Source organism: Mirounga angustirostris, unplaced genomic scaffold (genome assembly GCF_029215605.1).
Source record: "Mirounga angustirostris isolate CCGP_5_RB_7025 unplaced genomic scaffold, mMirAng1.0.hap1 SCAF_17, whole genome shotgun sequence".
NCBI lineage: Eukaryota > Metazoa > Chordata > Mammalia > Carnivora > Phocidae > Mirounga > Mirounga angustirostris.
Window position 1 is genome coordinate 6,388,440 of NW_026991725.1, and position 27,442 is coordinate 6,415,881.

At 36.1% G+C, this 27,442-nt stretch overlaps 1 protein-coding gene across 3 annotated transcripts in view; it reads left to right on the plus strand.

Moving 5' to 3' along the window:
* Nucleotides 1-3,044: 3,044 nt before the first annotated feature.
* The window catches only part of SUZ12 (SUZ12 polycomb repressive complex 2 subunit), a 42,847-nt gene continuing 18,449 nt past the window's right edge, over nt 3,045-27,442 (plus strand). The window contains exons 1-9 of one of the 3 annotated variants that reach the window (XM_054510956.2): nt 3,045-3,220; nt 3,481-3,567; nt 5,830-5,876; nt 5,963-6,027; nt 10,264-10,332; nt 20,111-20,160; nt 23,339-23,424; nt 25,888-26,119; nt 27,052-27,145. In XM_054510956.2, the coding sequence (XP_054366931.1) occupies nt 3,519-3,567; nt 5,830-5,876; nt 5,963-6,027; nt 10,264-10,332; nt 20,111-20,160; nt 23,339-23,424; nt 25,888-26,119; nt 27,052-27,145 (692 nt within the window). In that variant the 5' untranslated portion in view covers nt 3,045-3,220; nt 3,481-3,518. Of the gene's footprint in view, nt 3,568-5,829; nt 5,877-5,962; nt 6,028-10,263; nt 10,333-20,110; nt 20,161-23,338; nt 23,425-25,887; nt 26,120-27,051; nt 27,146-27,442 lie in introns of all 3 variants that reach the window. The other 2 variants (XM_045889435.3, XM_045889433.3) reach the window with 2 other exon arrangements.

Genomic DNA, 27,442 nt, shown 5'->3' on the forward strand with positions numbered 1-27,442 from the left:
GTCAACTTTTGAGGTACTAAGAATAACTTTCTTCTGATTGCGAAGGTGCATAGGAATTGGAGTTTAAAAAACCTGTGTTCAAGTCACAGCCTTGCCACTAAATGAACATTTAATTTCTCTGAGCCTATTTTCTCATCTGTAAAATGAAAATAATGCCAGCTTTATAGGATCATTATGAAAAAGTGAGATAATACATATAAAAGTATATTGATAACTATAAAGGTTAAAACAGTTGCTATTCTTTCCTTGTTCACATATCTAATCCTGTGCTAGGAAATATATATATATATACATACATATATATAGTCTATCATATATATATATATAAAGGACAATGGCCTTTGCTTTTTTAGGAGTTTACAGTTCAATTCCAGATATGGCATGAAGGCTAAAACAAACAAAACCCTGGAAAGCAATTCAAACTCCATATGAAGGAGACTAAACATATATATGTCATTGATGGTGAATTGGCACAAGTTTAAAAAACAGTTGCCACCCCAAACTTAAGAAATAACAACACAAAATAAATTAGCTGGCCACAGAAACAACCAACCATGGGATGACCTCTAAATGTTTTACCTATGGGACAAAAAGATAACTCATCAATTAACTCTACCTTGTCCCAGGTAATATGGAATTCTCAGTGTTCTACATACATTCAACACAAAGAATACAGAAAGTGAGAATTTGATACTATGCCTCTCCCACAGCATGGTTGGCTTGGATTCTCATGGCCAGTACTGGTTAACTACTGTACATCAAAACCATGCCCGGGCGCCTGGGTGGCTCAGTCATTAAGCATCTGCCTTCGGCTCAGGTCATGATCCCAGGGTCCTGGGATCGAGTCCCACATCGGGTTCCCTCCTCGGTGGGAAGCCTGCTCTCCCTCTCCCACTCCTGCTGCTTGTGTTCCTGCTCTCGCTATCTCTGTCTCTGTCAAATAAATAAATAAAATCTTTAAAAAAAAAAAAAACCATGCCCATGCCGAAGTCAAGATTGCTAACATGGAGTTCTTATGGGAAATACCCTTTAAGAACATCCCAACTCCCTTACCTCCATTTCTCTGTTCTTCAAAGACTGGTAATAATCTGTGACTTGCTTTTTCCTGGATTGTACCTTTCCCCCCCACTCCCCCACAAAGGGAAAATCCTGTATAAATGATGGATCATTTGCTGGTCATTCATATTTACTGTTAATAAATTAGCATTCTCATTTATAATGATATTTTGTGATTTGTCTAGTGTGATTTAATTCTCCAGACCCCGACCAAATGATGAAACCTTATTTTCTAACCCTGCAAAGCTAAAGGTGAGCAGTTTGCCAAGATCTAAAACCGCACAAACGTCTGTGGGGTGGCATTAATCAGAAAAGGTTTATTTCAGAAATCTAAAAAAGAAAAAAACCCTCTTTTTTTTGAAGTAGAGAGTACAGAATAGTAGAACAAATGAGAGCATTCTGAACTTTTTATCTTACTGAAAATATAGGCTGTACTTAAAACCAGCACCAGGTATACCTCATTTCAGATGTGTTCCTGAAATGCCAAATTTTATATTAAACACGTCATTTGTAGAGCTCATTTCTTTTTTTTTTTTTTTAAGATTTTATTTATTTATTCATGAGAGACAGAAAGAGAGAGGCAGAGGGAGAAGCAGGCTTCCCGTGGAGCAGGGAGCCCGATGCAGGACTCGATCCCAGGACCCTGGGATCATGACCTGAGCCGAAGGCAGACGCTTAACCATCTGAGCCACCCAGGCGCCCCTAGAGCTCATTTCTTAAGTAGCAAATGCTTTGATTAAAAGCAGTACTTCAGATGTCTGAATAACTGTTCCAAAGACACTAGTTTTGGAAACCGCTTGAATAGCCATTCCGAAGATACTTGTTTTGCAAACAGTGTTTGCAGTTAACTTTTATAAAGGTCCCAAAGCAGACATTTGAAAAATGTTATTGAAAATATGAAATGGTTCTGGGTTTATAGATTGGGATTTTGGAAGATAATGTTTCATTTTAACGTAATATAAGATCACAGTATTTGAATTGGCTAGAACATCTTAGAGATCACCTTGTCCAAATTGAAATTCAAATCTTTAATAAGAGTATTAGCTCAACTCCAAACCTGTCTGTACGAGGACACTAAATTGGGCCTATGTATCTATCTTCTTAAGCAGGACAGGCAAAACAACGGATTCCCTCTCAAGTTTTTGAGCGCAAAATGAATAGGTTCTCAAGGTTGTACGTACTTCCAAGAAATCGTTCAGTTTACCCCTCTGACCACTCCTATGGTGCCTGGCGGGCTGAGGGGGGATCAAGTATGTAGGTTTTGCTTCCAGCATGTTGAGAAGACACGACTTTCTCAGTTAACGATCCTGAAGCTTCAAATCACCTACCAAAAATAGTTTTCCTCATTTTATAGGTGATTCCTGTTACATATAAACCGCTCCCTTTGGTGGAGCCCGGTCGCGTCCGACAGCGGCAGCCGCAGCCCCCGGAAAGCCCCCATCCTCTCAAGGGCTTTGAGGGGTGGGATTCGGCCAGGGGTGGCTGGGGCACGTGGTGGCGAGGGGACAGGGGACGCGATCCCCGCCTCGGGCGTTCCTCTACCGAGAAACGACCCACCCAACTCCCAGTCAGGCCCCTTCCTGCTAAGTTAGAGACTCGAAGATCCGTAATGGATCTCAGTTCATTTAACAGGCCCCGCACCCCACTTCCTCAGAGGCCCGCCTCTCTTCAGGGGTCTTGTATCCCCCTGGGGGCGGTGACTGACAACGCTCTGAAGGCGAGAAACGGCTCCCTAAGCCGCTCGCCGGGTCCCTCTCTCCCCACAATGCACCGGGGCCAGCAGGAAGGCCGCTCCGACCCCTAATTTTCCCGCGAATTCAGTTCAAAGAGGCGGCCGGGCTCGCGATCGGCAGCGCGCACGGGCCAACCAAGCCGCGCCTCCGAGAGAAGCGCCTCCGCGTGACTGACGGGAGAATCCGCGGGCCAACGGGCTGGGCGGCCGGGCGGCGCGCGCTCCCGCCGGCCAATCAGGACGCCGGGCGGGGGAAGTGGGCGGAGCGAGGCCAGGCTAGGGTGAGCGGCCTCCGGAGCGGAGCGGGGCTCTCAGGAGGAGACACTTTTTTTTTCCTCCCTCCTTCCCTCCTCTCCTCCTCCCTTCCCTTCCCCTCTCCTCCCCTCTCTCCTCCTTCCCCCCTCGGTCCGCCGGAGCCTGCTGGGGCGAGCGGTTGGTATTGCAGGCGCTTACTCTCCGGGGCCGCCCGGCGGGTAGCTGGCGGGGGGAGGAGGCAGGAACCGCGATGGCGCCTCAGAAGCACGGCGGTGGGGGAGGGGGCGGCTCGGGGCCCAGCGCGGGGTCCGGGGGAGGCGGCTTCGGGGGTTCGGCGGCGGTTGCGGCGGCGACGGCGTCGGGCGGCAAATCCGGCGGCGGGGGCTGTGGAGGCGGCGGCAGTTACTCGGCCTCCTCCTCCTCCTCCGCGGTGGCAGCGGCGGGAGCCGCGGTGTTACCGGTGAAGAAGCCGAAAATGGAGCACGTCCAGGCTGACCACGAGCTTTTCCTCCAGGCCTTTGAGAGTGAGTGTGTTTGAGGCTTTGAGAGCAGGAATACCCCCTCTTGCAGCATTAGGGGGCCGGGACACTCGTGCTGGGCCCCTCTTCCTCGCCGGGACTCGACTTGATTTGGGAGTGAAGGAAGAAATTGAGGGGGCTGTTCCCACTTTAGAGATTACGGTCCAGGGGGCCCGAAGTCTAGGTAGGGCCTTTGGGGAGGTGGAACTGGGGGTGCAGGTGAGGTTCTTGACTCCCTGAAGATTTACAGGAGAGGTTGGGCAGTGGGGCCCCACGTTAAGAGCAGGCTTTTAGATGAGGAGGTAACAGTTGGACTGAGGATGCAGTCAGATCCCAAGACTAGTTTTTGCTTTCTTTGATGTCTTTTCTTACTCTAGAAGTACAGGGGTTTCCGTTGTAGGTTTTGAGGAGCAAAATTAAGCCTGTGAAGAGATGAGTGCAGTGAAATCGACCAAATTGTCATTTGCCTGAAATGCTTTCGCACTAACTTGGTGCTGCATGTTAACATGGCACCTTTTGATGCTTTAAACCTTTCAGATCTATCCACCCATTCCATGGGTACGTAAACTGAGTCAGGTAGTCCTTAAGTATCTTATCTTGAGATGACCTCGGAATTTTGCCCGTTGTACTTGTCTTAATTCCAGAACATTTTCTTATGTCAGCTTCGGCTTTTAAGGTCTTAAGGGGCAAAACTATGACTTGATTTGGAGAGGAAGGCAAGGTGTCTGGAAACAAACAATAGAATTTATTAAAAATATGACTAAATAATCTCAACTGTCCTTTAAAGAGTATTATATCATGATTGTTTTCATTTTTGCTTTTGTGTACATTTTATAATTTGGATGATCACTAATGGCTAAATAACAGAAACTTGAATGAACTCGGCTTTACCGCCTCATGTCTTTATTTACAATTTTACCGTGACATATGTTAAAGGCATGGTATCAGCTGTGCTTGAAAAGACGTATTACATTGTTTAATACCCTTCTTTCATTCTCTGATTAGTGCTTCATGAAATTCTAATTGGAATTTCAGTTTTTATTGAAACGAATATTGAACCTGCTTGAGAGAGATTCACAGTCTTACTTTTGCTTAATCTACTTTGAAAAATCTGGAGTGCTTTAAATTGGAAAAATGGTGGGGAACTGAAGGGCAGTGATGACAATAAACATACATGTTTGTACCCCTTCTAAATTATCTCCTCTCCTTTTCGTTTATTTGACACTAAAACTAAACTAACTGAAGATTAAGTGGAAATTTAAACATTTCTTTCTAAATGTTATGAGAAGACAAATCTGCCAAGAAAGCTTAAACTATTTTGAAGCTATTTTGCTTTCTGATTAGTCTACCTTGTAGGAGTAAACTGTCATTAAGTGCTAGATTTTATCACAAAACAACTTGATTCTTCTCTAATATTGATTTTAATTTCTGAGAAGTTAAAATGCTTTGATATTTTTATTGATATAGTCAGTTATCTTTAGTTCATTTTGATACGCCTTTAAAGAAATGTGATACTAAATCATTAAGGGAACTGTTATTGTTTGTATATAAAATATATTTTTTATCTATAAAGGCAAATGAATTTTAACTAAAGAGCATTAAAAAGCCTAGAAATCTGTTGATTAATTTAAAAATATGTGTTGAAGTAGTATTACATATTGGGATAATATTTACATTGAACAAAATAGATAAAAACTTTAATTAAAACTAAATATTCATTGGAAATTTTAGCTATAGTTTGTGTTTCATTTCTTTAAGTATTGACTGACTTTCATATCTGCATTAGGACATCTAGGAAACCGTTTTACTCTGTTTTGGCTTACTACAAATTTTTTAAAAGACCAGTTAAAAAGTGAAAATTTTATTTTGTTATTTAGCATCAATAAGTTCTTTTGCTGAATTCAGCTACCTCATTTCAGCTACTTTTTGGGGAGGAGATGGGTTATAGTTTAAATTAGCAAAATTAAATCAGTGTAATTACTCTTCAGTTCTGCATACAGACTAGTTTAAAAAGTAGCTACCTTAGAAATGCAAAACTTAAGCACAAGATTGTAGAGAACCTTAAATTTAAAATAAATGTAGATGAGTTTTGTGAATATATGCCATAGACTGAATGTCTTTTGATGTTACTGTGCATGCTAATTTTCTTGATGTCAGTATTCGGTACATGATTTTCATATAGGTGATTGGTTTACGTTGGTTATAATACTGGCTGGATTGGTTTTTTTCTTGAGAACTTAAGTAATCCTTTTGTTTCCTGTTACCTAGAACCAACGCAGATCTATAGATTTCTTCGAACTCGAAATCTTATAGCTGTAAGTAGTCAATAAAATTAATGAATATTATTTTTTCTTAGAATATTACCTATTTAATTTTAATATTTTTAAAACTTTTTTTATAGCCAATATTTTTGCACAGGACTCTTACTTACATGTCTCATCGAAACTCCAGAACAAACATCAAAAGGTACATCTTATGAATCTTAATTTTGAGTTGATCAAACAATGTTAAAGTTTTAAAGTACTATTTCTAATTAAAGATTAAATATGAAAACTGAGGTGAGAAAGTGACTGGTTGAATTGGTTGCTAGGTGTTTTAATAGTATCATTTTTATAAATCCCAGTTTATTACCAATTTTTTTTCCTAGTAGAAATGATGTAGTAGTGGAGTGAAGTAATTTTACTGAATAATATTTTTACTTTGTGCTATGAGTATTTTCAAGTTTGGTAGAAGCTGAGGATTTAAATATTAAAGGGCTCGGGGAACTGTCTTCAATACATAAATTTAGGTTAATTTTTAAATATTTCTTATATGTTCTAACAATAAAGAATTTGCTTCCATAATGATAGGTTCAGAAAGTGTTGTTTTATATCTTTGGTGGTGGTCTTTCTAGAAGAGGAAATATTTTTGAAGTCCGTAGATTGAATGTCCTTAAAAAACAAGAAGTCTTAATTACCTAGTCTTCAAGTGGAGTTTGGACTTGTCAGTCAGAGCTTATTTTTGTTTAAAACATGTAATATTTAACCATATGTAATTATGGAATGCTAGTTTCTTATCTTACATGCAAGATTATTGAGTATATCAAATGAACAATTTTAAGTTCAAAGGAGAGAACTCGTATTAAGCATTTGGTATTGTTAGTATTGACTCACTAAAACCATTAAGCCATCCAATAGACTTTGAAACCAAACTCCTTTGGAGGCTCCTACTGATTACTAAGTAAGCATCATGTTTCTATATAGCAAGACTTGGTTTAGCTTTGTAGATATACGTAGGTGTACTTTGAAGGATTGAAATGTTAAAACTATTTGTCTTCTAGTAATCTTTCTGAACAGAGAGAGTATGTGAGCGATTGTGTGCTTGTGTGCATTACATTTAATAGGTGAAGCTTGCCAAGAGCCTAAATAACTAGGAAGAAGGTGTTGGATTAGGCAACAGAATTAAATTTGTCAGTTCTTTGCCTATCTGTACCATTATTTGATCTATGCCAGGGTTCAACAGACTTTTTCTGTGAAGGCCCAGATAGTAAATATTTTAGGCTTTGTGGTCCAGGAGGCAGAATTAAGATTATTAGTGAGATTGTAGGTAGATACTTACACAAAAAGAGAGAAAACAAATGTCCACAAATTTTTTATTGATGAAATTTAAAATATAATAATTGAGTATAGTGTTTTGTAGAATATGCCTACTAGTGAGAAGTGTGAGACTTTTATTTTTGTGGGGTGGGAAGAGATGACATTTACCTTAATTGGGGTTTAGAGTTAGTGTTCTATATCAAGTCAGTCGCAAATATTTATCCATAAAAATCATTCTTAGCTTGTGGTCTAGGTACAGGCAGTAGGCGGGATTTGGCCTATGGTCTGTAGTGTGCTGATTTATTCTATAAAACTAGATTTTTATTAAGTAGTAGTTAACTTTTTTCTCTAGTATTTTTAATGTGGAAGATCATTTGAGTTGTCATTTAGAATGCTGCCTGATTTTAATTTAAAAGTGATTAAGTTTTTTGGGGGTGCCTGGCTGGCTGTCGGTAGAGCATGAGACTCTTGATCTCGGGGTTATAAGTTTGAGGCCCATGTGGGTGTAGAGGTTACTTAACCATTTTTTTTTAAGTGATTAAGTTTTTTTCAAAATAATGAGTTAATCCATAAATAGATAAAAAATATGTTTAAAATCTTAAGTTCATTATTTTCTTGTCATGTTTGTTTATTGGATTGTTTGTCTCATTGTGGGATACGTTTCTGTTGTCTGCTAATAGGTGGAGATACTTTTAAAAGCTTGGTAGAAGAAGTTACTTTTAATTTATTGCTCTTTAGGCAAAAAATTGTCTTTTGGGGGAGTTTTGCAGCAGTTTACCAGGCAAGAAACATATAAATCCCATAGTTTATTTCCATGCAAAAATGCATTAGGAATCACTTAATGCTTTTGTTATATGCCTAGCTTATAAAAGACATTAAAACTAATTTTTAACAAATTAATACAGCTTATATCCTCAAATGAGTGCTGTTCTTTTCAAAGTAGTTGGTGACTTTAGAAGGTGGTGAATTTAGCCTAGTGATTGTGGTCTTTGTTAAAAATGTTTGTGGGACTCCTTTTATAAAATTGCTTTTAATACGATCCTTTCGCTCAATGTTTTTGGAACTCTTTTTTTTACTATTTATAACAGCATAATATCCATTGTTGGAATAAATATATCATTCCCTTTGAAATCATACACTCAGTTGTGATATTAATTCTGGTGTTTGTTAAACTCACCTTGTACTTTAGTTTCACTTCATAGAGATATTCAAATTCTATAGACTAACACAACACTCATTCAGTAGAAATATTTGTGAGGAAAAGGGCTTCTTTTATTGAATCCATTTTACTAGATTTCATGTAAGTTGTTTCTGGATCCTCCTAAGAAAGTTTCCTAGAATTTCTTGAATTTTAAAAATATTCTCCTTTTTGGTGATCTTTTGATAACTATTTCCCTTGTTAAATCTGAGCTACTGTAGCAGTACCTTTCTAAAGAACAGACATACTTGGTGCTGGGAGTGAGGCTGCTTTCATATAGTTGCGTATGTGGTTTGTTTTGTTTTTTTCCTAAGGAAGGCTGGATTGCCTTTATGATCTTACCTATTTCATATGGTTGTTAATATTCAACTTTCCTATGCACTTCTCCTATGCACACCTCCATAATGTTGGAAGAAATGAACCTTGTGACTTACAGTCTTAACTTTTCTTTCTACAGACAGGATTTCTTCTTAATCATTGCATAAAGATAAACTTACTATTCTTAAAAGCTTCCAGTAACTTTACAACCTTCCTTAGTAGTACATTTCAGTATTTATACTGGAAAGTTCTTTGTAACTAGCCTAAAATAATCCTACATTTTTCTTCTTTCTTCTCTCTTATCTGTGGAGATTGAAAATGTATTGCCATCCTTCCTAAAGTACTTCCTTTTATGCTCTATTGGATGAAACATTAATATTGAAGTTTTCAGTAACTCTAAAGGTAAAGAGAGAAGTTTTTTTTTAAAAGATCTTTTGTTAATGGAGGCTGTTTTTTCACCTGAACTATGGTTTGCATCAGTTCTGCTCTTCCTTATTAGTATTTTACTGTAATACATTTACATTAACATTTCTCTACTGATAGTTTTTATAGTAGTTGAGTACAATAGCTGTTTTTGAGGAATGAGTGTATTAGTAATTTCTAGTGTATGAATTCAAGCTTTACAAAGTAATTTTATGTGGAATACATTAAGTTTTTCATGTCTTAAGTTTTAAAAAAATATATGAGTATAAAAAGAAATATTCATTTCCAGTTAACATATGTGGGTCTAGATTTTTAGCTTCTGTCTATAGGACAAAAATAATAGACCACCTTAAGAACTAAGATAAGGCTTGTTTTAGAGTCCATTCATTCTTAAATTGCTTGGGAGTATGTGGGGGTTATTCTTAAGTTTCTATTTTGTGGAAAAAGTACTTTTTTTCTCTTAAACTTCTAAAGTTAAAAGCTAATAATTTTATTATGATTTGATGGGTATGTCCCCTAAACTTCCAGAATTTTTCCATGGTGGTTGATAACCATCTCTTTAATATGACATATCATTTAACTTTAGCCATTGCTAATAATCTTTGAGGATGTTTTGTTAACTTCAGTTATTTTTTATAAAATACTTATTTCTATGTAATAGTACAACCACATATTTGTCAGGTTACTTAATAGAAGTAGATGAATGTTTCAAAATACATGATTTGCATTTGTTTGGTTCAGTCCAACAGATGCTTGAATACCTTTCAAATGTAAGGTACCATGATGTAGCTTTCCTTGAAGAAAAATAATCTCTGCCCTTCAGGAGCTTATAGTCTAGGAGAAAAAATAAAATATTTATGCAAGTTCACATTTATGAGACTAAATGTCAAAATAAATATAAGCCAAGTGTCATAGGTAAGGGGAAATCACTCTGGTTTGGGAATAATTACAAAAGGTTTCATGGAAAAGGTAGCATTTGAGATGGAACTTGAAGGGTTGTCTGTTGTATATAACATACACTGTTTCAATATAGTATTCATTGTTATGGCTAACCATACACAATTTATCTTACTAAAAATAATCAAAATCAGATTTCCAACTTGCCTATTATAGTGACAATGAAGTGTAATCTGGTTTTTTTTTTTTCCCAGTTGAGAAGTGATTATTTTGTTTATCTGTTTCTTTCAGGAAAACATTTAAAGTTGATGATATGTTATCAAAAGTAGAGAAAATGAAAGGAGAGCAAGAATCTCATAGGTAAGATAACCTATCAGTTTACATTAAGTGACATACTTGAGGAAAGAAGAAAAAATTATAGTGATCATTTCTCTAGTGATCACCCCAATATTGTAAGGAGTTAGAAGAAACCTTAAAGGTCAGTTGGTCCAAACTCGTATGTAAATCAGGAATGGCTAATTCTATAGCATTCGTGGCAGAGAACTTTTAAGCCTCATCTTGAATATCTCCAGTCTGGGGACTCGCTGTTTTCTAAGGCAGTTGTGTTCACTATTGTTAATTTACCAGTTTCTTGGGTTTTGACTCAAAGTTTCTGTAACTTCTGCAGTTGATATTAATCCTACTACCTCACATAAGGAGGGATGGACATTCATATTTATGGTATACTTAACTCTATACTGGATGGTATGTTAGGTGCTTCAGAACATCACATTTCTCCTAAATTATCGTCTTCAAATCTGAAAGAGGCTCTCTTTCCATCTTGTCCTTCCCCATATTTACACCTTTCAATCAGAGTATTCCTAACTTTATATTTGAAATATGTTTATCACATAAGAGTTTCAGAAACTTAACCCTTTGGACAGAATCTATTTATTGTATGTTTTCAAATGTAATACCTAGAATTAATCCCTAAAAATTCTGACTAGCCTAATATTTGCCTAAGCTAGACAGTGTGCTTCCATTTTTTTCTTTGATATGTAAACTAAAGAAAGTTGAGTATCATTCTAAAGAGACACAGGAACTTGGGTGGTAGTTGTTTATTCATTGACTACTTTCAGGGGGAATACAAAACTAAAAATGTTAGATTTTTAAAAAATGAAGCTGGTAAAATTGCCACAATAGATTGTTTCTTGAAATTTTTTTTTAAAAGATTTTATTTATTTATTTGAGAGAGAGAATGACAGAGAGAGAGAGAGAGAGCACATGAGAGGGGGGAGGGTCAGAGGGAGAAGCAGACTCCCTGCCGAGCAGGGAGCCCGATGCGGGACTTGATCCCGGGACTCCAGGATCATGACCTGAGCCAAAGGCAGTCGCTTAACCAACTGAGCCACCCAGGCGCCCCTGTTTCTTGAAATTTTAAATCATACCTTATCGATTTAGATAAGATGTACACTGACTTAATGATACTTAATTTATTATTATTTTTTTTTAAATAGTGGCTTTTTTTTTTTAAATTTTATTTATTTATTTGACAGAGACAGACACAGCGAGAGAAGGAACACAAGCAGAGGGAGTGGGAGAGGGAGAAGCAGGCTCCTGCTGAGCAGGGAGCCCGATGTGGGGCTTGATCCCAGGACCCCGGGATCATGACCTGAGCTGAAGGCAGACGCTTAACGACTGAGCCACCCAGGCGCCCGATACTTCATTTATGATTTCTCATTTTAGTAACTGGTATAGGATGTCATTTTTGCAGTTGCTTATATTTTAAGTTTGGCTTTTGAATTAGGTTATTTTGTTACTTGAATTGTAAAATCACATTTTTAATTATATGTCTTACACTTTTGTAGGACTGAACTATAATTTATATTTCCAAATCTAGGCAATTTTGACTTGTGAATAAACTGTGATAGTCCATTCTAGAAGCTGAGATTCCAAATCTTTACCTAATCTGTCTATTACTGCCCAAGGAGTACCTCATAAAATAGGACTGAGGATATTCTCAGTACATATAAACTCTGTTGCTTGAATTTCTATTCCAGATCCTTGTCTGGTCACCTACCCTAGACAGAGCTCTTGGGATCCTCAGGGCCTTTTTTACTTAAAAGTATAAGCTGTAGTCAGAACCTCGTCTTTGAGCTTTCCTGGTTCTTTCCTGAACATTTTAATAGTTTGCCTTCCAGGTCTTTCAGGGTTTGTATGGGAAGGAAGAATGAACCAAGAAGAAAACTTGACCCTTTTCTTTATCTTTCCCATCAAGCTTCTGTCTTTATCACTGCTAAACCTACTACTATCTCATTGTGACATTGGCTTTGACAAATACTACAGAGCTTCCCTTAGAATGTGTGTTGTGAGGGAGATAGGTAATACTAGTCAGTTGTTTCTGAATAATCACTCACCCAATAATTTTGTTCCTTTTGACTTGGTGGGTTCAACAGCTAGGCCAGTACTGTAACAGAGGTGTTTTTAACTCACTCACAGAAGTATCAGAGGGTTGCAAGAATTCCTTCCTGTAATTTTGAAAAACAACTTTTTCAATCTTTAGGATCCGGTGGGACTAGTGAATTGGCCATTTCAATCCCCCAAGACTGATCAATCTCCCTCTCCCTCTTTCTTGCTCTCTCCCTTATTTTTATTTATTTATTTTTTAAATAACAGACCTAGGGAGCACCTGAGTGGCTCAGTTGGTTGGGCGGCTGCCTTCGGCTTAGGTCATGATCCCAGAGTCCTGGGATTGAGTCCCGCTCAGAGGGGTGGGGGGGTTCCTGCTCAGTGGGGAGCCTGCTTTTCCCTCTGCTGCTCCCCCTGCTTGTGCGCTTGCTTTCTCTCTCTGTCAAATAAATGAATAAATCTTAAAAAATAAATAAATAACAGACCTAACTATGTTGGACCTTAATACCCAACAAGGCACTTTAGGCCCCAGAGGTGTTGAGTTACTGTGCTAAGTGATTCAGCATCCCCCCCCCCCCCCCGCCGCCCCCAAGATCTTTATGAATGTTTCAGTGTCACTCCCAGAGACACTAAACTAAATTGGGATATTGCTTTAAGTTTATCCTCAAGGCTCAGTATTATTAAATTACTTCAATGTATTTCTCATCTCAAATTAGGCATGATCCTGTTGTTCCATTAAACATATCACATAGCATTGTAAGAAATTCCCTAGACACCAATATGTCACGCCAGCACTATAAAACTTTGTAAAATCTGTGGTCAAACTCTCTTATAAGAGAACAAAATTAATCTTTGTTTTTCCCTGACATTAATTAGTAGAAGTTAAATCATATACAAAAACGTATCTGTCTTCCCTTTATATTTTTTATTCTGTACCATCTCAGACAGATCTTAATCAGTTTAGTTGGAGCCTGGATTTGTTCAACAGTGGTAGTCTGGGAGTCTTCCATTGGAACTCATGTTCTTTCAGCACTTCCAAAGTTATAATATTTCTACTCCCAAATCCCCATGTATTTCATTCTCTAGAGTTCGGGGGAATATCAAGATACACAAATATTGTAGTATTACAACCTCAAAGTTAGAACAATCAACTGCCTGACTTATATATGTCATTTGTAGTAAGTTATAAACCAAAGCAAATTCCCAGCATTATCTGTGTTTCAAAATGAAGTTGGTGTTTGAGGATCTTTTATTATTTTATATTCTAGATCTACGGTTGTGTTTACTAGTCACAGATATTGGCAGAATATATTAGGGGAAGTGGTTGATAGGAAAAAAAAAAGGACATTTCATGGTTTTTACTTCTTGAAGATGTCAGTCAACTCATGGCAATAGGCCATATTTGACATTTGTAACCCTACTTCAGTAATAAACCCTACCATCCTTGAAGATTGTTTCTTTTCTTGGGATGCCTGGGTGGCTCAGTCAGTTAAGTGTCTGCCTTTGGCTCAGGTCATGATCCCAGGGTGCTGGGATTGAGTCCTCCATCGGGCTCTTTGCTCAGCAGGGAGCCTGCTTCTCCCTCTGCCTGCCGCACCCCCTGCTTATTCTTCCTCGCTCTCCCTTTCTCTCTGACAAATAAATAAAATCTTTTAAAAAAAATTGTTTCTTTTCTTGAAGAATGGCTTCTGAAAACTCCATACTAATTAGCAGATTTCAGAAATTCATAGTGGTTATACCTTTAGTCTTGTAAGTTTTTTCTGCTGTTTCTCGCTTTTTTGGTGTAATGGAGTATATTTAAAATGTTTATTTTCTTTTTAGAATGTCTGACATAATTCCTTATAGTCTGTCTTCTTCAGTTCTTATTTCTGGCACTCCAGTTTATTGTGGGTTTTGAATTTATTTTGGGTTTTGACCAAGTACTATGGCTTACTGGAATAAATCTCTAGTCTTTAGTTTTCTATCCTACAGGATCCCAGGAGTCTTTTGTGCTATTAGTACTACCCATTTTGGAATTCTGTAATCCTAACTCCTTTGACTTCTTAAGAGCATGTCCACTGGCTGAAAGGTATCATGAAGGGACTTCCAAATTGGAGTTGCTTGCAAAAGTATTTGGGTCAAATGAAAAGCAAAATGTCTGCTCTCTCTTCCCCTTAATCATCATCCATTCCTGGTCCTCTGTTAGCAGCTAGAGAAATCCCCTCCAAAGATACCGGAACTAGAACTTTCACTAGGAACATTTCAAGCCAGTGTTTTAGTAGATAACATAAATTGCATTTCATCACTTATTTGTTACCACCTAAGCTTTTGAATTCGTAATCTTTCTTCTCTAAGCATCTTTTGTATAAAGAAGTCTAGATCTTTTTTTTTTTTTTTTTTTTGAGATTCCAGTTTTCTTAGTGTACCAGGTCCAAAACTCTATACTAGTCCTAGGGGATATAATGGTAAGCAAAACAGGTGAAGACCTTGCCTTTATGGAGGAAAAAGATATAATTGTATAATATGTACAATTGTAAAATAATTGCTAGGAAAGAAAAATACAGGGAAACTGAATGTTTGAAGCAGGTGTTCCAGCTCTTGTTTGAGATCTTGGATTTGGGAATAGTGATTGATGGTCAGGGAGGGCTTCCTTAAAAAAATGAGCTGAGATATGAAAGATGGATATAAGAGTAAAATGGGGACTGAGAGGGTGAACAGATAGGTGATTCTAAATAAAGGGAATATTACAGATATGTCATCTGAGGCCAGAGTAGTTGACTAGAAAGAGTAAGGAGAGTGTCTAAGGCTAGAGCAGATGACCATGGCCAGATAATGCAGATCCTTGGAGGCTATTGAAGGATGTTGGTCTTTATCCCAAGAAAGCCATAAAATACTTTAAATAGATATATTGAATTAATGGCATTTCCCTACCCTTCTCTTTTGTAGATTTAGCTGCATTTTTTTTTTTTAAAGATGTATTTATTTTAGAGAGCGAGAATGAGAGAGAGTACATAAAGGGGGGAGGGTCAGAGGGAGAAGCAGACTCCCTGCCGAGCAGGGAGCCCGATGCGGGACTCGATCCAGGGACTCCAGGATCATGACCTGAGCCGAAGGCAGTTGCTTAACCAACTGAGCCACCCAGGCGCCCAATTTAGCTGCATTTTTAAAACTTAAGTCTGCTTCTTAGCTCAATTGTATGTCTTTTCCACCATTAAGATCTGATGTGTTTCCCCCTTTTCTCTCTCTTTTTTAAAGACTTTATTTATTTATTTGACAGAGAGACACAGCGAGAGAGGGAACACAAGCAGGGGGAGTAGGAGAGGGAGAAGCAGGCTTCCCGCTGAGCAGGGACGGGTGGCTCGATCCCAGGATGCTGGGATCATGACCTGAGCTGAAGGCAGATGCTTAACGACTGAGCCACCCAGGCGCCCCTTGGCTACAAGTTTTGAAGTTATTTTTAAATCAGAATCTTTTCATGTTTGAGTTTTAGTTGTTCCTCTTTCAGAACCTGGGCCATAGATTCTTTTTACATACTTAACCTGAAAGTGCCTTATCAGTTGCTCAGTGCATATCTGATTCTTAAAATCTAAGTGTTTAAGAACAAATTTTTAAGATGTTTCTCCTTGTATAATCGTTGAGTTAACAATAATTCCTTTATGTTTTGTCTACTGTACTTCTAGAAGGGGATTTATTTATTTGTAAAGGACTCCCTCCCCTCATTCAGCTTTATCTTCTCATTACAAAGTGTTCCCATCCTTGTGTCTGAACCTCAGAAGAGACCCTGGATTCCCAGAATAATGGGCTTGATGTAGTCACCAGTTTCTCAGTTTTATACATGTATAAGAGAAGTTGGTTAACTAACTTCTAACAGTGTAGATGCCAAATAGCTTATCATCTTGTTATGAGGTAGTAACTCTAGAAATGAAGCCTTACATCTGCCACTACTAGATTAATGTGTACAAATTAGAGGCACTAATTTTGGTCTCTTTCCAGCATAAAATCTTGGTCCTTCAGTGAGATCTGGCTATTCTTAAAATTTGAGTTTTCTACATGAATGGCATCTCAGAATGTTAGTTCCTTATGAATTTAAATTTATTTAATTTCGTTCTGCAGACAGCTTTAGAATTGTTAGATGTTTATGCTTGAAATCTTACCTCAGAATTTCAAATTCCTCACCTGGTTTCCTGTTGTCCCTTTGCTTGCTTCTTCAGAAGATATGGATAGGGAACGTATCACAAAGATGAACCAAATCCTTATCCTGGTAGCTAATCCTGATTAAGTTAGATCACATGCAGCCTAAAACCAAATAGGCCTGACCATTCCTACATGTTTCTTTGCCTTGCATTCTGATTTAGTTTAACAATTAAGATGTGGATACAGCCACAAGAGAGGGAAGAGGTACGGTAAATCAGGAAGGGAAAGAAAATTGCCCTTTTTCTTTTATGAAGCATCTATGGAAGAGAGAAACTAGGCCTCATTGTTATATTTTATTCTAGGTGTATATTAGAGTGTTTACTTTCAGGAGGGGGAGTTAGAGGGGAAATTGTACATAGCAAATCACATTCACAAAGTTATTTTTTAAGTTGGTTAATTGAAATTTGGAGTTCCTGGGCGCCTGGGTGGCTCAGATGGTTAAGCGTCTGCCTTCGGCTCAGGTCATGATTCCAGGGTCCTGGGATCGAGTCCCACATCGGGCTCCCTGCTCCTTGGGAGCCTGCTTCTCCCTCTGCCTCTCTCTCTCTCTCTCTCTCTCTGTCTCTCATGAATAAATAATAAAATCTTAAAAAAAAAAAAAAAGAAATTTGGAGTTCCTTTTCCTAAAGAAACAATGTTAGAATGATAGCTGAATGTGCTTCCTATCTTATTTAACTTAAAACGTACCATTTAAAACTGTACCTCAAACCACCTGTGGTGAAAGACCTACTTGTGTTTAATTTTCAGTCTTGCATAGATCGATGTTTTTGTAAATATACTTACTGATCACAAACTTGAAGGATGTTATGGCAATGTTAAATTTCTATAAAAGTGTTCATGTCTTACTCTCAGTTTCTTACCTTGTGGAATGGTAACAGGTTTTCCTAGTGACCTCAGTTTGCAGACCATATGTTGAGTAGCACTAATTTAAAATATTTTCTGGGGTAGATCAATGCAAGATGTTTCTGGTATTTCAGAGTTGGAACTTAGAACCACATTTTCTATAAAAACAATGTAAATAATACTGTAAGCACTACAATGTAATGGGTCATGATCCCTGGCCTTAAAAATCTCTTACTCTGGAGGCGCCTGGCTGGCTCAATCGGTAGAGCATGGGACTCTTGATCTCTGGGTCGTGAGTTTGAGCCCCATGTTGGACATAGAGTTTAATTTAAAAACAAAAAAAATCTTACTCTAGGAGGACATTGCTATTCTTCTGAAAAGTATGTTGAGTGCCTTTCTGTAAGACACTGCTAGGTGCGAGGGACACTGATGTAATAAAAAGATTGTCTCGAAAGGTAGTATGTGTGTGAAAAAAGTGACAAAAAAGTGGTAAATACAAGTACTTGAGATTAAGCTGTGATCATTAAGCTCTGGGATGGTTGGGAATGGGGCCATTATAGAAGAGGGAGCGAGTACTTTGATGGATACTTTATGTAAGCCTCACAATTTTAGGTCATTTCCTCGTTTTATAGATACCAGGTCACAGCTAATAACTGGAGCTAGAATTTAAACTTGGATTTTTCTGTTTGTTTTACCATTCTGACCTGTTTATTTCTACATAGGGCTTTAATGGAGATAAAAAGAAAAGGGTGCCATATTACAGACAGCAATTAGACAAAAGATTTGGCATTTAGGGATTCATTGGAAAATTTGGAGAGAGGAATGATATATTCAGAATGGGGTTTTAAGAAAATTAACCTGGCCTTGGTGTGTAGGTTTAACTCAAGCAATTAAGAATAGGATAGATTTGGTTGTGGCTAATGGATTGTCTTCAGTTATGTTTTGGAGTTTTGCTAATTCTGCTTTGTAAGGTGACATTTATGGAACTATTTTTATAGGTTATCTTTTAGTAAAATGGCATATAGATCTTGTAGATGGCAGATAATACTTTTGAAAATCCTCTTTGGGTATAACTAACATTCAGTAAAATACACCCACCTTAAGTATATAGTTAGTTTTGACAAATGTATACAAGTTAAGAATACATATCCACAATCAAGATATAGAATGTTTCCATCATCTTGAAAAATTCCTTTGGGCCTCTACAGTATCTCCCCTTAATGTACTTTTTTTGAGGTGTGAATTACATGCAGTTAGATTCAGTCTCTTTGGTGTATAGTTCTAAATTTGGACAGCTGTACATAGGTAACAACCACCACTATCAAGATAAAGATTCCTAAAAATTTCCTCATGCCCCTTTTATGGTCAGCCCTCCTCTTCCCACTCCTTATGTGTTTTAAAAATATTATCTGATTCATGTCAGAAAGTAATACACACGAATTACCTGTTTTCAAGAATCCCATTGTGTACCATTTTTATTTTGTTGATACTTAAGTTATAGTTGTTATTCTTCATTTTCTCTCATATTTATGCTTTCAAAACTCTGCTTGGACCCTTCCATTTCTACTCTTCTGTAGTCATTTTGTCCTTTACTGATATCCTAGCATACTTTTCTTAGTAGTGTTCTGGAAATGGCCTGTGAGACCCCCCACCCTGTAGTTTATTAGCATACAGTTTCATGGCTTACCTCGGTAAGAAGATAGAGGCATCCTCACATCTTCTGAAGGATCACTGTCCTCTTTAAGAACGAGAGGAATCCTGGGCAGAGTTACAAAGCTAACTTCTTTATAATATGTTCTTATTTTCAATCATTACTTGCTCCTTAAAACTCTCTTGCCTCAATGTCTTTATATAACTCTTTCCCTCTGATTATAAGAATGACTAGATTGTCACCTTATTGCCTTTTACACTAGTACATTTTTTGAGTAAGGAATCAGTTGCTTCCATTCCCCCAACATCTGTTCTGTCTAGTCCTTTATAATCTGGTGTCTGTCTGTATCACACGACAAAAACTGTTCTAGAAAGTTATGAATGGTTTCTAATTAACTGATTGCTCTCTTTTGCAGTTTAAAGGAACTACAAAAGCCTATGAATGTTTCTGTTTATTCTCTCTCATCTTAATAGTTTTTCTCTTGTTATTGGATAATTTTCAAAAGGATCCATTTAATTTATTTTTCCTTTTCCATTGCTTCTAAAACTAAATGAAAATGACATGTTGAGACAATAAATTACAAATCTATAGCAGATCTGTAATTGTATATTTCACCCCTAATGGAAGAAGAAAGTGATGGTTCTGTATCATTTGTTACGAGATTGAATTTCCATAGCTTTAAAATAATTAAAATTTATTTTATTTAAAATAAAATAGACACTTTCGCATGAACTCTGCTATCCTTATCAAAATTTTCTTTTGAGGGGTGGGAGGGGAAATGTGTCCACACTTTATAGGTAGAGTACTAAAACAGTAAATAATCTTGCCCCTCATTTGGTAATCTTTTTTTTTTTCTGACTTACTCCTTTGGTGTATTTGTGTATTGGGTTGTTTTGTTTTTATGTATATAGAGAGTGTATACATGTAGAGTCATGGGCTTGCACAAAATTAAGAATAAGAAAATCAAACATTTATAAATGAGCTGAAGTAACTTTGATTTCAGTGTTTTTTTTTAAAGTTTAGGGCTATTTTTATTATAGAGCATTAAAGTGATAAGTTTTTTGTGTTTTGTTTTTTTTTTAGCTTGTCAGCCCATCTGCAGCTTACATTTACTGGTTTCTTCCACAAAAATGGTATGTACTTAAATATATTGGCATTCTAACAATAAAACGCCTCTGTAAATGTAAAAAAAGAAATTATTTTGTGTATGTGTGTAAATTTATAAAATTATACTTGGTGGAAAAAATGTCGATTGTGGTAATTCAGTTTCTCTTTAGTTGACTTCTCCAACAGTTTCAGTTACTACTTTCTGTGGTTGATGATGGGATGTGGGAGATGTAGTTCATACCTGTTTAAACTTTAAAAGTAGAGGTTCTTAAATTTTGTGTGTATAGAAATATTTTGGCAGTTTGTTTAAAATATGTATAGCTGGACAAAGACTCGGATCTAGTAGGGTTTCGATACAGCTTAGGAGTCTGCGTTTTAATAAAGCACCAAGATAATTCAGAAATAGGTTGTTTGAGGAACAAATTTTAAGAAACTGGCTTAAAAGCTTTTGTAGGTGGACCATATATATAAAATCCTGTTCATAGCCTGGTTTCCTTATTGCTTTCCTGCTAGCCATTTAAGTTTCAAGATTTTGAAATTGTTAAAATTATTCAGTGTTGTGTGTGATCATTCTTGAAGGTAAATGTTTGCTGTATGAAATTCCAACTCTTATCTCTAATAAACCATACTTTTTAGGACACTAATTGTTGATAAAAAAAAAAGCTACATAACATTATCTTACCCTACTCAGAGTCATCATCTTTCCAGAGGTTATAACTAGAAAATAATGGGAAAATCTTTTCAATACAATTAAATTTCTTAGATTTTGCCATTTTTTATTTCCAATATTTTTTGGACTTTAAATGGTCTTAGAACCTGAAATAGGTGAAGAGTCCCCTGAGTAGAATCCTTTCTGCATGAGCATTTTTAGTTGATGGTATTGCATCATATTTTTTTTTAATACAGTAATAATAAAATAGAAACAACTACTGCTACCAGTGGGATATATCAATATGTTAGATATTTTACAAGGAAAAGTATATAGTCTTAATTGTTACTTCATTAAAAGAGGTAAAAAAGCATGTTAGGTGAAGTTTCAGTTGGTTTCAAAATGGATAAAATGCTGCTTGACTTAATCCATCTTTATTACCGTGTAATGGAATGAAATCTTTTTAAGAAAACATGTCAAGGTGATCATCCTTGGTATTGTTTAGTAAGAAATAAAGTTTAATAATAATGTGGTTATATTAGAACAGTTTGATAACTAGTCAGGTTTTTTATGTAAGAATTTGAAATCTGGTCATATCTCTATTAGCTAATGTAACTTCTGGTTTTGCCTTAGATCTGGTCCATTTTTATATAGAAGTAAACTGAGGAGCATTTTTATGTTTTTTCCTAAATTACTTATAATCATCTTATAGAGTCCTTATTTCTAATCATTCTTTATACTTGGTTTTCTGTCGTACTTTTAAAGTACATGGACTCTAATACTTTAAAGTTTATGGTTTGAATTTTATAGGTTCATTAGCCCTTTGTTCCCAGGGACATACATAAAACATATGTAAGTTATCCATAACTGAAATTGATGATGGATGTTAATTGAATATTTACTAATTAATATTGTTACTTGATTAATATTTAAGTTGAATCAATTTTACTTGAATTAGTTGAAATTAATTGGAGAGTAGTCTGATTAAACTTTTTTCCTGTCTACATGACAAAATACATAGAGTTCAAAATTGCTCAAATTCACTTGAAGTTTTTATTTTTTCTGATGTTAGAGGTAAATGAGAAAGTAAACTCTGTTGGTACTTCTGTTTCCAGAAAATAATTTCCCATTATAACTTTGAAAATTAGTGGAAGTTGGGAAGAAGCAGCTATATTGCCTCTCTTGTCTAATCAAGGTATATTTGTAGTTTTTTTTTTTTTAAGAAATAATATTTTTAAGAAATCAAGATAGAAAACCAACATCAAGATCCCTAAAATCTGATTATTTTTCCTTTTGTTTTTAAATGAAGACTTTTGTTTATATATTACTATTTGAAACTGCTTAGAATGAATACACAAAGATTATTAGGGTACTATTTTCATGGTGAGTATGGTTTGGAGAGCATTTTTGTTACTGCATTTTAAACACTGAATTTTTTTTTTCCTGCCTGAATACAACTTTCAAAGAGACTGATTGTATTTTATGCACACACCCTATATAAGAAGAATGTTTTTAAGTAGAAAAAAGTGTCCAAAATCTCAGAAGGAAAATTATTTTTGTTTGTTTATAGATTCAGCTGTTATAGTAGTTCTGTATATTATTGAAACCTAGTGATGATTGATTAAATAGTTTGAACTATTAATAATGCCTCTGGGATTAAAGACAAGTTATAGAGAAGTACTTTAGAACCTTAATTTGTAAAAGCCTTTGTCAGTTAATTGATAACAGAGAATATAGACATAATATTATTTAAAATTAAAATCCCTAAACTTTGTAAACCAAGAGAGATTCCCCTAGGTAGTAAATAATATCCTAAATTTAGCTATCCTGTTCAGGCTTTAGAGAAATTCTAGGGAAAAGGTAAAAAACTATCTTTCTTTTGAAATGATAATATAGTTGTTTATATAACTTTTACATATGAAATCCATTATTTTAATTCCTTTGATCATAAGTCCTAGTCAAATCAAAGAACTTTTTGGTTTGATATTGCTGTGCATTCAAAATAAAAAATATATAATAGTAACTAGTTCAATTTAAGTGTATCTTAAACTAAGTAATTTTTCTAATAATAGATTTTGGGAGAAGGAAAAAAATTTTAAATGTTTATTTTGTGTGTGGCTGTCTGTCTTGACTGTCTCATTTGTGTTTTCTGCCAAGAAGCTTTAACTGTATTTGTCAAAAACACTTTTCGACTAGTAGTTTATTATATTCTTATTATCATAAATGTTAAATCTTTATAACCATATAATCAGTAAATGTTTTTAGTATTAATTAAAATAATTGAACATCTTATTTGAATCAAAAGGAAATCACAGTATTGTAGGAAGGTAATTATAATTGTATTGTGAAAGGTTTATTTAAATGACTATATATAAAGGCTTTTAAAGAGTGTTGCAAATTGGAACTGGTTTTGGGGGAAAAAATGAGTAAACTTATGAGAAGTCTTTATTATAGGAAGTCTTTTTTTTTGGAAATTCCCAGACTTCTTAGGAAAATGAGTACAATACTTATATTTTTAAACAAAAACATTTTTAAAGTTTTGATTTTCTATTTAGATAAACCATCACAAAACTCAGAAAATGAACAAAATTCTGTTACCTTGGAAGTCCTGCTTGTGAAGGTTTGCCACAAAAAAAGAAAGGTAACATATAACACAATATTGGTAGATTGAGGAATAATTTTTTAATTGAGTATGTTCATGCATATATATTGTGCTTTTAAACCTTGAAAGCTTTTTCTTTTTTTTTTTTTGAGAGAGAGAGAGAGAGAGAGAGAGCATGTTGGGGGGAGGGGCAGAGGGAGAGGGTGCAGGAGAGTCCCAAGCCGACTCTGCAACAAGCACAGAGCACGGAGCCCAAGGAGGGGCTCAATCCCACAGCCCCAAGATCACAATCTGAGCTGAAACCAAGTTGGACGCCCAACCGACTGTGCCACTGAGGTACCCCAAACCTTGAAAGCTTTTAAATATGGTGATGGCTGAATTAAAAAACTGATAACCTTTTTTGCCAACTGTCCAGATCTTGTTTTTTCTGGGCTGGCTGAGGTATCTGCATAAAACTTTCTGCTATAGGAGTTTTACGTTGAAGGGAAGAAGCTATCTTTTAGCACTTTAGGACATAAATTCAGATGCTTCCCTACCACTTCGATCTCTCAGCTTTTTAGCAATTTGTACCAATTGAAATTTAAATAACGGCTGCAAGAGTTTTTCCCAAAAGGATTACCTCTTGTAACACTACTCTCGGGCAAAGAAATTCTGTTGCCAGTGTTATTAGCCATTGACCTATTAATACATTGCCTCAAGTTTTTATTTATAAGGTCACATCTTTTCACCACAGAAACATGTTATGATAGTTAAATTTTCTCAGCAACCCACTAAAGCCAACAGATACACGTTTAGTAGCTTTAAGATCTTGGGTATTTTAAGATTAGGAATGACCTATATAGAGGTTCCTATTGTTGATGTTCTTCCAAAATCATAGTATGGTGACACAGGGCTTGAGCACTACTAAAGCACTGGTATGGAGTGGACTAAGATGATAGGAGACAACAGTGTAAGTATATATTCAAAACTTTAACTTAAGAAATATCATTCCCCACTCCCATGCAATCTCCATATGCATGATAAGCAATGATGTGAACATTCTTAAAAATTCAGGCAAAAAAAAATGTGAATATAATTATAGTGTCCTTTTTGTGTTTCAAAAAAATAATAGGTGTAAACATTTGTTTAGAAGGATATACATAGGGGCGCCTGGGTGGCTCAGTCATTAAGCATCTGCCTTCGGCTTAGGTCATGATCCCAGGGTCCTTGGATCGAGCCCCGCATCGGGCTTCCCCACTCAACAGAAAGCCTGCTTCTTCCTCTCCCACTCCCCCTGTTTGTGTTCCCTCTCTTACTGTGTCTCTGTCAAATAAATAAAATCTTTAAAAAAAAAAAAAAAAAAAAAAGAAGGATATACATAACCAACTGCTAATACTAGTCATCTCTGGAGTTCTAGGACCTGGGGGAGGTGGGGGTAACTTACGTATTTCTCATTTTATACTTCTTTGTAGAGTGGAATTTTTTTTTAATAAGAATGTATTCTGTTTTCAAAAAGAAGCCACTATCTTGTTATAAAGGTCTTCCACATCTTCCAGTTTTTCAACTAAGCATAATTCCAGTTATATAATTACAAAATATTATTCATAAGATGAACAATATTGCTTCTATTAAGCAACATTTAAATACATGGATTTACTATTTCATAACGTTGACAGTGATGTTTTTATAATCATCTTTTTTCATTTCTAATGGTCCTATCAATTATTTTGTTAAAATAGAAAATTTAAGGGGCGCCTGAGTGGCTCAGTCCGTTAAGCGTCTGCCTTCGGCTCAGGTCATGATCCGTCCTGGGATCGAGCTCCGCATCAGGCTCCCTGCTCAGCAGGAAGCCTGCTTCTCCCTCTCCCACTCCCCCTGCTTGTGTTCCCTCTCTTACTTTCTCTCTCTCTCTCTGTCAAACAAATAAATAAAATCTTTAAAAAAATAAAATAAAATAGGGGTGCCTGGGTGACTCAGATGGTTAAGCGTCTGCCTTCGGTTCAGGTCATGATCCCAGGGTCCTGGGATCGAGTCCCGCATCGGGCTCCCTGCTCCTTGGGAGCCTGCTTCTCCCTCTGCGCCTCTCTCTCTCTCTCTCTGTCTCTCATGAATAAATAAATAAAATCTTTAAAAAAAAATCTATAAAAAAAATAAAATAGAAAATTTAAGGGGAAAGATTACTAATTTATATGAGCTTAACATTTTAAGCTTGGTTTTAATTCCATATTTCCAATTTATTTTTTATCCATATTTCTAATTTAAAACTATTTCAGATGACCATCAGCTAAATATTGGATATACTGTATCATTTTCATTATATTGAAGAAATCCTCAATAGTATTTGGGATATAGCTGTTCCAAATTTTCTTTTTGCTTCATCACAATTTTCAGAAGTATGGTTAGAATTTTAGCATGCCATTTGGTAATGATGTTTCCTATATCTGTGATTATAAGTTTTATTATAATTCTTACAAGAATTGCACATGCATAAATAAGTATAATTTCATAATTTTGCCTTTGCAGGATGTAAGTTGTCCAATAAGGCAAGTTCCTACAGGTAAAAAGCAGGTGCCTTTGAATCCTGATCTCAATCAAACAAAACCTGGAAATTTCCCGTCCCTTGCAGTTTCCAGTAATGAATTTGAACCTAGTAACAGCCATATGGTGAAGTCTTACTCATTGCTATTTAGAGTGACTCGTCCAGGAAGAAGAGAGTTTAATGGAATGATTAATGGAGAAACCAATGAAAATATTGGTAATTTTTATTTTAATAGTTTTATTTTAAACTTTGCTTTTCCAAGGAAGAAAATAGTGCAGAACTAGAAGTAAATTGCATGCATTCTAAAGGCATGAAATGACCTCTATTTGCAGATATTTTACAGTCTGATGAGATAATTAATTTTATGGTAGATTACCCTAGAGCTTAAACGGTTGGCTGTTGTGCTGTACTAGGTATTTAATCTGTAAAGTTCTCATTTTTACATGATGAAACATATTTCATGTAGTAAAAAAAGTACGTTGAACACTGGATGGAGAAGACTGGTATTTCAAATTAGTCTCTCAGCAAACAAAACAATGAATTCATCCCCCCCCCCCCACATTTTATTGTGAAAAATTTCATACATATGTGACTGTCCAAAGAGTTTTATATAGTGAACATTGTCTACCCAGCACTTAGATTCTATAATTAAGATTTTATTATATTTGCTTATCAATATCTGTCCTTCTGTCTTCCCAACAGTTCTGAATCCACATTTGAGGTAATCATTCAACCAACATATAAGTGCTGGAAATACCAAGATCATTAAAACATTCAGTCCTATCCTCCAGAAACTCACAAAAGCTGACCTAGAGTGCAGAGATAGATATAAGTAATTGTAGCAAAATGATGTTGAATGGTATAATAGAGGTATATGTGAAGTTCAGTGGAGAGGCACCATTGGGGAAATAATCTTTGAGTCTTGAAGTAGCCTTTGGAGTTGAAAAGTAACCATAAGTGAGGATTTTTTTCTCCTTGCCTAGTAAGGACATACACATACGGTAAAACATAAAATTGAAAAGTGTAAGTCTGGACATTATATCACAAATTAATTGTAATTTGTACCTAATTTGGGATAAGGGATCATATAAAAAAAAAGACCTTTGTGTTTGAATATTTGACTTATAAGAAATGTTTGTGAAATTCAGATGTCAATGAAGAACTTCCAGCTAGAAGAAAACGAAATCGTGAAGATGGGGAAAAGACATTTGTTGCACAAATGACCGTATTTGATAAAAACAGGTAATGTTGATGGACAAGTGAGGTTCCCTTAATGTTCTAGAAATGTTGTTATTCTGAAGAATAATATAGTGGTGATATTTCTTTGCCTTTGTTTCTCTTTATTCTTATAAATGATAAAACAAGTTTGTAAATACTGAATTTTTCTCTTTGTCACATAGAAAGCAATAAACATAGATGAGTTGCTATTTGAATGGCTCAGTTAAGATTGTTTATTAGGCATGTCACTTCTGAGTGTCTACTCTTTGTCAGACACTGTTCTAGGCAGTGAAAAGGCAACAAAATCCCTGCCTTCGTGGG